The sequence below is a fragment of the Glycine soja genome, chromosome 20, assembly GCF_004193775.1.
Source record: "Glycine soja cultivar W05 chromosome 20, ASM419377v2, whole genome shotgun sequence".
Taxonomy (NCBI): Eukaryota; Viridiplantae; Streptophyta; class Magnoliopsida; order Fabales; family Fabaceae; genus Glycine; species Glycine soja.
In genome coordinates, this window is record NC_041021.1 from 34,565,570 (window position 1) to 34,579,626 (window position 14,057).

A 14,057-nucleotide genomic window follows, 5' to 3' on the forward strand; every position below is an offset into this window, starting at 1 on the left:
AAAAGACTGTAAATATTTGAAGAAAAAATATTGAAAATGGAGGATTTTGTGATTAATTTGCATGTTATAAGAAATTTCTAAAGATAACTAATAGGTGAATGACTTAGGTTAACCGAATACTAGTAGTGTCAAGTGTACGTGTTTAGTGGTGCGTTCGAAGCACATAATTAAAGTCTTGATTTGAACTTGTCAACCATATTTTCTCATTTGTAAACTTGTTTAGAAGAATGTTTGATTTACGTTTTAAAATGAAAAATATAGTTAAATGTAATTCTAATATAAACAATTCTTAGGTAATTAATTTTTACATTAGATTGAACATTTTAATTATAATAGCCAAACTTAAATGTAAAATGTTTCATTTTAAAATAATTTTTAATTAAAATTAATTTTTCAAAATTATTTCATATAGACAAATACAATAGAAGAGCCATACCATATGTAATTTTTTGGTAAATCAAGATTAAGTTTTCCATATATCCTTCAATCTTGTAATGGTAACGCATGCCAACAAATCGTATTGTACGAACCAACAGAGATGGAACCGCACACCAATTTGTGGAAAATTTAAATTCTTTGTCATAGTAAGATTTTTTTTATGGTGAAAAGTTTAGGTGAGTTGGATACCGAGAGCTCATAAGGGTCAGGGATAGGCCCCAAGGCTCAAAGAGTGTTTATGGAAGTACTTACAGATTACCCACCAACAAGATTATCATATCGGCAACAAGAATCAAATTCATGTCCTTTTGGAATGAGTCTATTTCTTATCAACTGGATCAAACTTTATTGGCGTAATAATAAGAATAAAATGGTCAAAGATACCATGAATTGCTAACTGGAAAAATACGCTTTTTTATTCATGCAGGCACACAAAGGCTTTACATATACTTCCAAGTGAATTATTCCGTACCCACATTTTTGTTAACGTCGTTATGGCTCATATTCCTGACTATCTCAAACACATTAATTTCTACCCTCCATTCAAATTATTTGATTAGTTTCTACTTCTTTTACATGAACAAAACTTCCTCATACCATATTATGCAAGTGATGATCATCATGTATGCCCCTCTTGTACTTTTTTTTGAATTCCCCTTGATCGGAAGTATATCAATTCTCTTTACTACATGTACAAAGTCCATGAATAATAATATGAGAAATTAGTCACTACCTATATATAATATGAGAAATAATTTAAATAAAATGTTCATTTTCCTATGTAGCTATATATTTCTAAATAAAAAATAAATAAACAAAAGCTCATATCTTGAGAAGAGAGATAATAACATGTTAAAAACTTATACATATTTGTATTTTTTTTTAATAAGAATTAGATTTTCATTCTCCGAATTTTATGTAAAATAGGTTTGTATTAAAGGATTATATAACTTATTCAAGTGAAAAGTCTGATTCTAATCAAAAGATATGTACAAACAATACGTCTAAAGCTAAGGAAGGGTATAGGTAATTTGTCTTATTAATAATAGCCCATTTAGACTCATATATAAGAAAAAATAACTAATTTTATATTAATTAAGAAATTTAGTTCACATCATTTAATTTTTCTAATTTCAAATAAAAAATAAGGTTATTTTTAAAATGTTATTCATTGAAACTTGTTGTCATGAATAAAAAAAGAATTAAATGAATGATGTTTTAGAAATGATAACATTAAACAATACAAAATTAGTTAGATTTGCTTATATTTGAGTCCAACTTAAGTCCAAAGAAGTAATTAATAAACATTAATTATAAAGAGGTTTCCAACTAAGGTCGCCAGCTAGAAGAAGATTGTTCTCCATGTCCTCATATGCAATAAGGTGACCAAGAATGGCATTAGAGTGGTCAAGATCATCATCACTAGTACTGTCTCCATCATCATCATCATCATCATTCATAAACATTTGACTTATGGCCTTGAGAGGCTTTGGTAACTACCATGGTTATGGAGGCTGATGCGCTGGTAGATGGAACAACCCTCTAGCATTATTGTCACTACAAGAACCACAGTGGAGCCAAGATCATCATCCTTAAGCCCAAGGAGCCCTTTGAATTTGTTACTACAATTGTTGGTGTTGTTACCAACATAGAAAGCCAAAGAAGAAAAAGAAGTTGAAGGTGCACTTGTGATTTGTCTTCTATGATCTTGCCATCTTTGTTTAAACAAGTCTTCTCTTTAAGGGTCAAAACTTTTCATTATGTAAGAAGCTGATAGGTTTTTTTTCTCTTGAGGGAAAAGATGATAAACTTTATGAAAGAAAAAAGATAGTTTTATGTGCAAATGGTTGGTTTTTAATACAACATGGGAGCTAGGGAGAAATGAATTAAGGCCTTAAGGGTGTGAAATGGGACCAAAAGTGAAAAGGGCTAATTAACTTGAATGGAGTTTGGTAAAAGTTTAGATCATAAAGAGGGTAGTGATCAAAATTTGAGAGCTTGTGGGGTTCTGAGGCACTATCTTTGATGGTGCATGTATTTGATGAAGTGTTATTGAAAAATGAAATACATAAAAAGAGAGAGAAAGCACAAATGAGGGGAGAGGTTAGATAGATGCCTAAAATCCATCCCATCCTCGAGGCTTAGTTTTCTTTTTTCAAGACCATTTAATAAAGTCCCCTAACACTTAAGCTTATGGGGTTCTGAGGCACTATCTTTGATGGTGCATGTATTTGATGAAGTGTTGTTGAAAAATGAAATACATACAAAGAGAGAGAAAGCACAAATGAGGGGAGAGGTTAGATAGATGCCTAAAATCCATCCCAGCCTCGAGGCTTAGTTTTCTTTTTTCAAGATCATTTAATAGAGTCCCTTAACACTTGAGCTTGTGGGGTTCTGAGGCACTATCTTTGATGGTACATGTATTTGATGAAGTGTTGTTGAAAAATGAAATAAATACAAAGAGAGAGAAAGCACAAATGAGGGGAGAGGTTAGATAGATGCCTAAAATCCATCCTAGCCTTGACGCTTAGTTTTCTTTTTTCAAGACCATTTAATGGAGTCCCCTAACACTTAATTTCTCCCAGTCAAAATATCTCAGTCACTCATTTCTTTATTACTTAAAATTCACTCTATGCCCCACCACCACATTTCTTGTTTTTCATATTCCCACTTAATTAAAATGTTTTCTATCTACATTTGTTCTCCTTTCTATTTTTTTTTAAATTTTCTTTAGAGAGAATTAAGTTAGACAAATGTTTGCTTATGATTGCAAAAGATGGTGTTACCATAGATAAATTAATAATACATTTAAATATATTTTATAGTATGCATAATACCCAATTTGGTCCCTTAATTTATTAAAAATGCCCAATTAGATTCCTTAGTTTTTGGCCTATGCAATTGGGTCCTTTAGTTTTCTAATTCTACTCAATTGGATGCTTTATTTTTCTAATTTTACCCAATTGGATCCTTTTCGTTAGATATGTTATATTGACTGACAAAAATGATATATGTGACACCTGTCACAACGTGGGCCACGGCGAGACGACGATAAAAAAGATAAAAAGAGGCCTTCCAAAAAGGAAAATTGTGGAAGTCGCCACCAATGCTTATTTAAGGAAAGCGTTTAGAAAACAAAAAAGGATAAGGAATGGTCTATAGTTTGAGAAAAAGGATTCAGAAGTCATTTACGCACGGGGAAGGTGTTTATACCCCATGCGCTTGTCATGAAGACGACAACCTTTAATCGAGTGTGGTAAAAATAAATTGACTTTTTAATTATTTATTTTCTCTTGATAACATGAGTTATGTTTGTTATATTTTAAAAAAGAAAGCAAATTTTTTTTAGGAAAAAGAGGAAATTTTATGTTTTTTTAGTTTTTTAGGTCGACAAGGGGTTTGCCTTCGCTCCTACGTATCCTCAAGTGTAATGAGAAAATCAAACTTACGTAATTCTTTAGGTTGAAATTAGTTTATGTGTTGGGTTGATTTTATATTTTTTTTTGAAAGATTTGTTTTAAGTACGTGACAAAGAGTCGTTAAGGTGTTGGACCTTGAAATGAGATTGAATTTTAAGAAAACAACAGAGAGAATTGCTTAAGGCATTAGACCTTAAAGCGATCTCCAGTAATGTGCAATTTTTGTGGAGAAAAAAAGGAGAATTGAGTGATTATTTGTTTGTAGAGAAAAAGGAGAATCTCAAGTATACTTTGTAAAGTCAAGCAAGTCGGAGACCCAACATGACTTTCAAGAAATTTTATACACACATTATTGAAACACCACCAAGCAAGTCGGAGACCCAACATAGAGTGCACAAAATGTAAAAAAGGATTTTGGGTGTGTGATAAATTTTGCGAAGCCAAGCAAGTCGGAGACCTAACATGACATTCGCTAAATTTATCCACATGTTTATTAAAACACCACCAAGAAAGTCGGAGACCTAGCATGGAGTGCATGAAATGTGAAATAGATTTTGGGTTTGCAGTAAACTTTGCAAAGTCAAGCAAGTCGGATACCCAACATAACATTCACTAAATTTCCCACACGTTTATTAAAACACCATCAAGCAAGTCGGAGACCCAGCATGAAATACACAGAATGTAAGCGTGTACAAAAGAGTACTAACATAGAGTTTCAAAATGATTAACGTAGCATTAAGTAATCAATAGACGAAAAGCGCACAAATAAATCAAATGGGAATAGAAAGGGACAGGACAGAAGTGGGGAATACACTTAGTAATTAAGGTGCGAGGTTAAAACATGGGGAAAATAAATAAGCGAAAGAATATTTATAATACACTACACACTAACTAGACAATGATAAATAAAAAAAGAATAATAGAGCAAAACCGAAAAAGGGTGGTATAAATAGTAATTTTTACTTCATTTGGGCTATGCCCAAAAAGAGTGGGGGTGTACATGTAAATAGAGGTGTAACTAATGGTATTTATTTTATGTACAGTTATTTTTTATGAAGAAAAAAATGGGTCGAGCCCAAAATTGAAGAAAAAACTATATATGTGAAAATGGTGGTGTTAATAGCAATTTTTATTTTGTTTATATTTTTTTCATTTTTTGTTTTATTTTTTATATATGAAAAAAGATGGACAACCAATATTTACAAAATAAAAATTCTAAGAATCTCACTAACGACCAAGGATTCATTGACAAGTTGAAAGAATCAACAAAACAACAAAAAAAAAGAGAAGAAAGAAGGGGAGGAAGAGAGAAGGAAAGAAAAAGAAAAGAGAAAGAAAGAAAGGAATGAGATGAAATGAATAAGAGGATACCTGAATGTCCTTTCCCCTTTCCTAGCTATAGTGTCAAACAATGCGATGGAGTGAGTTATTTTCATCTCTTCAGGATTCTAGCATCTTCTTCTTATTTTTTGCGTAGACCTCCTCCTTTTATAGTGTTTCTTCTCCTTCAGTTCTTTATACTTCTTTTCCTTTTTATTATTCTTTTTTTTGTTTTAGTTTTGTTATTTCTTTCCTTTTTTTTCTTTCTTTCCTTTTTCCCGATTTCTTTCTTTTTTTTTGTTTTGTCTTTCTTTCCTTTTTTTCTTTTTCCTTTGTTTTCTTTTTCTGTTCTCTTTCTTTCTTTTTTTTCTTTCTGTTTTTTCTCTTTTTTTTATTTGCTTTCTTTCTTTCCTTTTTTTGTACTTTTTTTTTGTTTTTTCGTTTACTTTTTCTTTCCTTGTTTTGTCTTCTTTCTTTCCTTTTTTTTCTTTTTCCTTTATTTTCTTTTTCAGTTCTTTCTTTCCTTTTTTATTTTCTTCCTTCTTTTTTAATATTTTTTTGTTTTTATTAGTATTTTCTAATCTTTTGATTTATTTATTTATTTTTTTTGTGTTTTTATATTTTTGTTTTTTTTTTCAAAACTTATGCGAATAGAATTAGGGTCTAACAAAACTATATCGTCGTTGACTCGTCGCCATCACCATTAGCATTATCCCTTACCGTTGCCATTGCGGACAACTATTCACCCATTCATCAATGCCTATATGATCCTATCTTTCTCAAAATCCCTAAATAAACTTTTCACCAAATTTTCAACAACCCTTGGTTCCACCTCCAACCTCAACAATGAGCTCTCACCGAATTCTTTAGTGAATGATAGTGACAGTCAACTCATAGAAGAAGGATACACATATGCAGAGGACGGAGACACATTCACAGAAGAAGGAGGAGACACGTTCGCAAAAGAAGGAGGAGACATGCATAAGGTTGATTTTGACAAGTTGGAGAGTGTGTTGTGTCTTCTGAAAACCACCTGTTGCATTTGCCATTGATCGAGGACCAGTTCTAGAGTCCTAAGGGAAGGCTAGTTCCGGTTTTGCATTTCTAACTCAAGAGACTTCGTTGTCATCAACGACGACTCCCGCTGCCATAACCAACTATTGTTTTGGCCTTCAATCAAGGAGTGAGCAACCTAGACCACCGTCGTAGTCACTAGAATCAAATAAAGAGAAGGGGGGTTGACTTTTTGGTGGAATTATGAAACCTAACGGAAAGGACCCAATTGGGTAAAATTAAAAAATTAAGTGATCCAATTGCATAGATGAAAAATTAAAGGACCTAATTGAGCACTTTTAATTAATTAAGGGATCAAATTGGACATTAAGCCTTTATAGTAAATACTTTAGGAGTATTAAAATATTAGAGTGTTGCAGTTATGCTTATGGTAGGTCTTGTTGTTAATATTTTTTTTGTCAGCATCTTATTGTCAAGATGAATTACAATAGTACAATTTTCACAGGAATGGCCAAAAATATTAATTCAATGCGTCAACAAAAAGCAAGCTTAGCTATGCACAGGAAAATACACTAAAAAAAGGGTTAAAACAATCTTAAAAATAATAGTGTGCATGAGCAATGGAGACGACCAGGTTGTGGTCGCCGAATGACTTGTTATATTGAGGAATCCAAATTTTGAGTTTAGTTTGTTCCATCACTGAAACCTTTTGGAACAAAATTATCATAATATCACTGAAAACTTAATTTTAAAATAGTTATTGTATTTTTTATGTATATATAACATGAACATTGATGAAATGACAAAATTTGTAATCTAGATAAACTCAATTATATATGATTCATTCTTAGTTACAAAAATAGCCAACCTATTTCTAAATTAATTAAATAGCAATGACTTTATGTAATTGTTTACTAACCAATATAAATTTGGGTTTACTATCTTTTTAGTCCTTAAATTTTTTTTAGTTCCTGACTTTTTTTCATTGATTTTTAATTTTTTAACTTTTATTTTGTCCTTACTTTTAGTGTCTTAAATTTTTTTTCCATTTACTTTTAATCGCTTAAAAGAATTAAAGTAAGAATGAAAAAAAATAACAAACTAAGATAACCTCGAAAAGTTTAACAACTAAAAGATAATTTACTATATAAATTTTGTAGTCACACAATAATTATATACGTGCGATCTAGATGAATTTAGTGGCCCTTCTAAACTTGCCTAGAAAAACTCAATTTGTGTATTAGATGTGCAACTATATGTATGCAGTAATTAATTGTAATTATTTAATTGTGATTTGTAACAATTGCATTGGTATCACTATTCTTTTTCGAAGGCCAGTTTCTGCTTAACCGGTTCACAATGTGTGTATGGCGTGATCAGAACATCGTGATCACGATTTCAAACTAAAAGTAGGTAGGGCCAAGTTTCAAGGATATGTTAGATTTGTTGACCTTAATGACTGTTAAGTGTTGGTAATAACTTGAGAAGTCCGGTTTCATTGACTATTTAAAATCATTTTATTTAGCTTTTAGCAAAACAAGCCAGAGAATTGCCTTCAAACTTTACTGTTATGCATATAATGCCAACAAAGTTTTGCTTTATGGCAATAATTCGTTAAATAGCAACAATTTAACAAAAAAATGATACTCACTAGTGTCACATGTGGCATGTCCCTATGATAAAAAAACATCAAACACTAATCACTATAAGTAGGATACTAGGCTTAAATTTATATATATTTTCCCACTCGAGTAATTTGGCATTAAAAATTTGTTGTTGGATTACACGGTTTAGGTATATCACAAGACCACCATTTCTTTGTTGTTAAATAAACAAAGAGGCTTCAAATTGAATTATGCACCACCAAAAACACAAAGTCCATAGCGAAAGTTTTGATTTTCAGGTGACAATTGACTTTAGCAACAACGCAAGCAACCTCTTTTGCTGCAACTTGAGATCATAAATTCCTTACTTTGGGATTCAATGTTAAGTGGAGTTTGTGTCATTTGTCTCTGCAAAGACACTACATCACATTATATTAGAGTTGTGTAATATCCAAGTGTTCATACACAATCTCTACTATTCTGTTAGCGGAAATATTCTGTAAAGGAATATTTTTTTTATTGCAATTCTACAAAATACATAGGATTAAAACATAATGCTTTTTTTTTTTAATTTCAAGGAATAATTTTGGTGCATGAATTTTATAAATGATTTGATCATGTACGTGAATATAGAAAGACTGATACAAATTCAGCTAAGAAAAATTGTTAACGTGAAAGATAATTTAATAAAATATAACCAGAGATAAAAAAAAAAAAAGTTCATATATGAAGGATAGTTTGATAAAATACAAAATAAAATTACAAAAATTTCTAGGATACGTTATTGAGATAACTCTTAATCTACATAGTCACGCACACATTCAGTGAGTTACTCATGCGACTATTATAAAAAAAATGAAAATAATAAACATAGAATATTAAATCTTATTTAAATGGTCAAAATAAATATAAATACATCTAATTATTAATTTTTTACCATCCATATATATCATCAATTAAAAATCATGTTGAATATATTTTTAAATAATTATTATAAAATTAATTAACTTCTCATACATTTTAATATATGATTTGGAAGGCCATGGTAGTTAAATTTCTAAAATTTCTAAAGTTAACATATTTCTCTTACACTTTTTTCTTAAAAAAAATTCCCTTACACATTTTTTTTACGCAAGCCCTTATATACTGCAAGAGAAGGGAATATGGGAGGCTTGTGCGGATGGATTGAAGGGCATTGCTTAACGCAGCAGGCAAATTTCTTCTACATCCGCCATTTTTTTCATTAATTCCTCATTTATCTTTTTTCCTTTCTTTTTCTTCGTTTGTTCCTCTTTCATTTTGTTGTTACACCATTCACTGGTTGGTTGGAGGCTGAGGTACTCGTTCAGTTGTGTCTAGCTTTGTCGACGTGCATTATTGCGAGGTCATGATTGTCGTGGTGGTGGATGTTGCGGTGGAAACAACGGAGGGAAATGTAAGTTTTTTTTTTACATCTATGACAAATCCATATACATATTGCTAATCCGTAAGAAACATACGGATTTGCAATATGTATGAGTTATAAAAATATAAAAAAAATTATTTTTAATGTATTTTCTTATAAATTTAATTATAATTATTAAAATATTTGTATAAATATTATTATATTAAATAGTTTATTCAAGTGTGTAAAATATGAAAATTTAGATATAAATTATTATATATATGCTTATCAATTTCAATGTAATATATTAGTATATGTAGTAAAAAATAATAAAATTATGTCATACTATATGTTAAAAAAACATATTTATTGATATATCTACATAAATGTTAGAGTAGTATCTTTGATTGTTACATTAATAGTTTTTGTCGCATAGAAGATTTTAAAATAAATTTCAACATTGAAGTTTTTAAAAATAAATAAATTTGTTTATAAATAATTATAATTAATTAAAAGTAATAACAATTCATATATTTTAATAAGAGATAAATTTTTATTATATGTATATAGAGGTATGAATTATTATATGTCAATCTGTATAGGCTATACGTATGGAATTTCGTTAATTGTCGTTAGTTTGTCATTGGAATTTTTTTTAGTGTTTTGTTAAGATGGACGAAGATGAGGGGATGTATGAGAGCATTTTGTCTGAGAAATTAATATGAAAGAAGGCAACATAGAGGAACCTACCATATTTGAAAATATTGATTATTCGGATGCTTTCAATACTTTTCAGGTATTTATATGATTTTGTATTGTTAAAATAAGTAAATGAATGTCCTAAGAAGACTAAACATGTATTATCCCTTTTGTAGGTGTTTGCTACCCATGAGGACATATTGCAATAAGCTTGTATTGTTGCGTATGATATTGGTTTTGCGTCTGTGATAATAAAGTCAAACACATCAACCAGAAAGAGAGGAAGAATCCCTTTTGTTTTAATTGATTGTGAGAGGAGTGAAAAATATAGAGTATACAAGAAAAATTTAGTATGAATGGTGACTAGCACTAGAAAATGTAGGTCTCCCTTTAAGCCACGAGTGAAACCAGTATTGGGAGGTGAAGGGTGGATGATCAACTTGACATGTGGGACTTATAATCATGCATTGACTAAGTCATTCACTAGACATCCATATGTTGGTCGACTAATTGAGGATGAGAATATTATTATTGATGATATAACAAAGTCAATGGTCAAATTAAAGAATATTCTTCTCACTTTGAAGGAGCACAATGCCAACAATTGTACAACAATGAAGTAAGTCTACAATGTAAGATATGCATATCTTTCTTCTATAAGAGGCAATAATATTGAAATGCAACAATTAATGAAGTTACTTGAACGCGATCAGTATATTCATTGGTGTAGATGTTTACGCCCCGGTGTTACTTGTTATTATGGATGCATAAATCTAATCGACAAGTGTAGCGAGTCTTGCAAGTAATAATAAAACGGTAAGAACCGAGTATCGATCTCAAGAAACTTGTTTCATTTGGTGAACTCTCATTCAATCAGCAGACATTTGTACAAAGAGTCAATAATCATGAATCAAACAAAGATGTATTCTACTCTAATGATTAATAACAGAAAATGTGAGCAAGTGGGTGTTAAAATAGATAATTAAAAGGCGTTGGGTCCTCCTATTGAGTTACTTGATGCAATTAAGGGTTTTTCTTTATTTAAAGATGTTCATGTGTTCTATGTTGAGGACAAAATTCCCAAACATTGATGTCTCGCATGATTGGGCTAACTCTAATTAAACCTCGTTCTCGGATGTCTCGTCGAACTTAGCTTAACTGAACAACATTAAGGTCACAACATAATAAAACTAAATTACCGCACTCCATGTCCAGACATACAATAACCTAGCCCGTTCTATTCAGTTCTAAGGATGTAGTACATTTTCCAATGCTAAAGCTCCTAACTTTACATACAAATGGGTGATCAAGCCACAAGCATGCATAGATTAAGCACAGATAGAAACATTGAACACATAAAAACAACTTCAAATAGATAGGATAAGAATTTACATTAAGTTCCCAGCAGGATTCCCCAACTGAGGGGGCTTAGCCCTCCATGGCAAGATATCACCTTTCAGCTACAAAAGGGTTTTAGAAAGCACAATACAGATTACAAAGTTGTGGGGATGTCTCCTCCACCTCTATGAACCTACAAAATACCCTAAAACCTAGAATCCTCCTGAAAGTTGGGGTCTTTGGTGCTCCCTTGCCTTTTTCACATAAGCACACTCTTTTCTCAGGCTAAGACTCTGAATTCTCCCAAAGCTCTTTTTTGATTTTCCATTTCAGGCTTAAAAAGGGCTTTCTGACCTCGAAGGTGCGCTTAACGCCATTTTCGCGCTTAGCACGAGTAAGTGGATTTTGGCTCAGCGAGCCAGGTGCGCTAAGTGCCAGAAGAGACAAACTTCTCGTTGGGCGAGCTGATGACGCACTTAGCGCGTGCTGGCGTGGCAGATTCCCTTCAAGATTCCTCTTACTCACTAAGCGAGCTGATGTCTCTCTTAGCAAATGATACTCGCTAAGCGCATGGTCTCGGCTTAGCGAGACAACAGCTTCTGCACCTTCCAATTATTCTCCTTTTTACCTAAAATTGAAGTGAAATTTACATTAATTCCATGTGAAGAGCCTGTAATGAGCAAAGATAAAAACTAAACAAGAAATATTTACAATTCTACAAAAAGAACCATAAATTGGGGAAAATATATATATTTTGTAAAACTTTTCTGTACAAAAGTTAGTCGTAGATGACGACTAACAAACTCCCCCAAATTTACAGTTTTGCTTGTCCTCAAGCAAAGAAAGAACAGTTCACTTGTCCTCAAGTGATAAAAGCACAATGGTAATTCACAAAGGTGTTTGTTCTAAAGGATTCAATTACATAACATGAGTGACATACAATGTTTCAATCAACAGCTTCTCACAAGACATGCAGCTTTTCAAAGATATGAACATGATTATTAAGCAACACAACTGGAATAAGCTAGTATGCAAGACAGATATAAAGGAAGGATCATCAACCAAAGCCTCACAATCACTGTTTCACTCAAGCACAAGTGTTTAGGTTATTCATCAACAACCAACACAAGTCTCAATCTTTGCACTTCATCTCATGCAATACAGTCATAAACACATAAACTGAATCCGAAGGACTTTTCTAGGCTTGTAATGAAGTCGGGCTGCAAACAAATCATGGTTTTTCTAGGATGCAAAAGGTTAAGTTCTAAGAGAGCATTCATCCATAGATCAACTCTTTTCATTCTTATTTCCCACTTTAATTACTTGCCTTTTTGCACTTAGCTTTAATAAATAATAGCACACACACACTTTTATTTTTGATACTTACAGATTTTTTTTAACATCAGCTTTTTACTTGCTGCTTATTGGTTTATTGTGTGTGTTGTCATCTTCTTACCATTAAAAGCTGTCACCCCATAAATTCCCCAAATTTGGGACAAATTTTCTTTAAACGATAATGTTATCCTACAACCTAAGACAAGGTAGATGGAGATAGAATTTACGGGCTCAAGGTTCAAATCAAGCAATCAAATTTTCAGCTAAATCAGGGTGCAAAGGATATATCATTTCATTCTCGAGGTAAGCTTTTTGGCTAATTCACAAAATCATGCCCTTCATCATCTTCAAACTCATGCATTCATTCCATAATCAGAGAGTCATGCAAAAATCATTACTCCATGCTAGTCGTTCTCTCATAATTCAAGATCACACATTCACTGGGTTATGGCTAATGAGTACCTTCACAATCAATTTGTCAAACTAACTAACATTTTCAGTCATGATCCTAATCCATTTTCTTTCTTTTCTAATCAATGCATGCTCATTCAAAGCATATGATTTACTCACTACACTTCACTCAAATCATGCAATCGATCATTTCAAACCATTCAACAATGACGAGATTTTTAAAATCAAACAACCAAACCACTGCATAAAAGATGGAAATATAAATTGTTCAACAAGCTTTGGACAAGCTAAACATGCAAACTAGAAACTAAAATCAAAAACTAAAAACTGAAACATAAATATAAACCTAAATTATAAAATGTACTAAAAGCAAAATAATAATAAAAGTGTTCAAAAGATAGGAAAGTAAAAGTCCTGTCATGGGTCCTGTGGTGCAGAAGGGGCAAAATCCATGGTTGTGACATCATCCTCATCCTCAGAGAGCTCCAGCACAGGCGTGCCTACTGGTGATGCCTACGGGGAAGACAACTCCAGCACAGGTGTGGTCACTGGTAATGGCTGTGGAGTCGTGTCGGGAGTAGCCTCCACAACGTCCTCCTGAGTAGCTGGGTCAGTCTCTAGGATCTCTGGCTCTGGAATCTCTAAGTCAGCCTATGGATCAACATCTGTATCAGCTTCTTGAGCAGCCTTTGGCTCCGACTGAGGCTCCTAGGCTGCGAAGGCCTCACCTTCCCCAAAAGAAGAAGGCTAGACTCCTGGCCAGGCCACCTGAGAAGCAAACTCCTCCATGCTTATGATGGGTCGATGCTAAGACAAAGCATGGATGCTCTGCATCACCAAGTATAAACCATGGTGAAGGCTCTGCAACATCGCCACAATGATGTCTGGGCTCTGAGCGTATGATGGAGGTAAGGGAGCTGGTGCAGTAGACGCAGGGGGAGCTGATGAAGACGGTCCCTCAGATCCTCTGGCCCTGGCCTTGCGGGTCCATGGGAAAGTGACCGATGGGTCATCCAAGTTCCAGCAATTTTTCTTGATGTAGGCCAAATTAATAGCCAGGCTGAGCAACTCGAAAGTTAAGGAATCTGAGACTAC

At 32.6% G+C, this 14,057-nt stretch overlaps 1 protein-coding gene across 1 annotated transcript; it reads right to left on the reverse strand.

Moving 5' to 3' along the window:
• Positions 1–916: 916 nt before the first annotated feature.
• LOC114402032 lies at positions 917–13,751 on the reverse strand. The gene is given in 6 exon segments (XM_028364580.1): positions 917–1,140; positions 1,762–1,921; positions 1,924–2,174; positions 11,271–11,338; positions 13,500–13,613; positions 13,731–13,751. Coding segments are annotated over 6 exon segments (744 nt in total). The 3' UTR covers positions 917–1,010.
• Between the last annotated feature and the right edge of the window lie 306 nt (positions 13,752–14,057).